The sequence below is a fragment of the Cystoisospora suis genome (genome assembly GCF_002600585.1).
Source record: "Cystoisospora suis strain Wien I chromosome Unknown contig_3112, whole genome shotgun sequence".
Classification (NCBI taxonomy): Eukaryota; Apicomplexa; class Conoidasida; order Eucoccidiorida; family Sarcocystidae; genus Cystoisospora; species Cystoisospora suis.
Window position 1 is genome coordinate 4,433 of NW_027155907.1, and position 300 is coordinate 4,732.

The 300-nt window shown below is 58.7% G+C and overlaps 1 protein-coding gene across 1 annotated transcript; it reads left to right on the top strand.

The window, feature by feature from the left end:
* Nucleotides 1–54: 54 nt before the first annotated feature.
* On the top strand, nucleotides 55–298 carry CSUI_006223 (uncharacterized protein; the record flags this gene model as incomplete). Its single annotated transcript, XM_068066387.1, has 1 exon — nucleotides 55–298. A coding segment is annotated over one exon (243 nt), but the record flags the coding sequence as incomplete, so codon positions are not given.
* Nucleotides 299–300: the final 2 nt, after the last annotated feature.

Consider the following 300-nt stretch of genomic DNA (forward strand, 5'->3'; position numbering starts at 1 on the left):
TTCCTGCCGTTGCTGTCGACGAGCGAGGGCTCACCGAGAATATGGACAACGTAACGCGAAGCGCTTTTTTTTGTACCACCGCCTCACCACCGTAACGCGGCGCACCCCACAGCCCACCCCCCCTTCTGGAGATCGATTCGTGCTGGACGATTGCGGGTGAAACGGAGCGCGGGGGAAGCCGGAGGAAATCCTAGCGCAAGTTTGTTTGCTCATGTTTTTCCAGGGGTCTCTTTTTTCTGTCCTACTGCTGCTGCCCTTTTTCGTGCCTGCCGGGTGTGCGCGGGAGGTATCGTTGAGCCG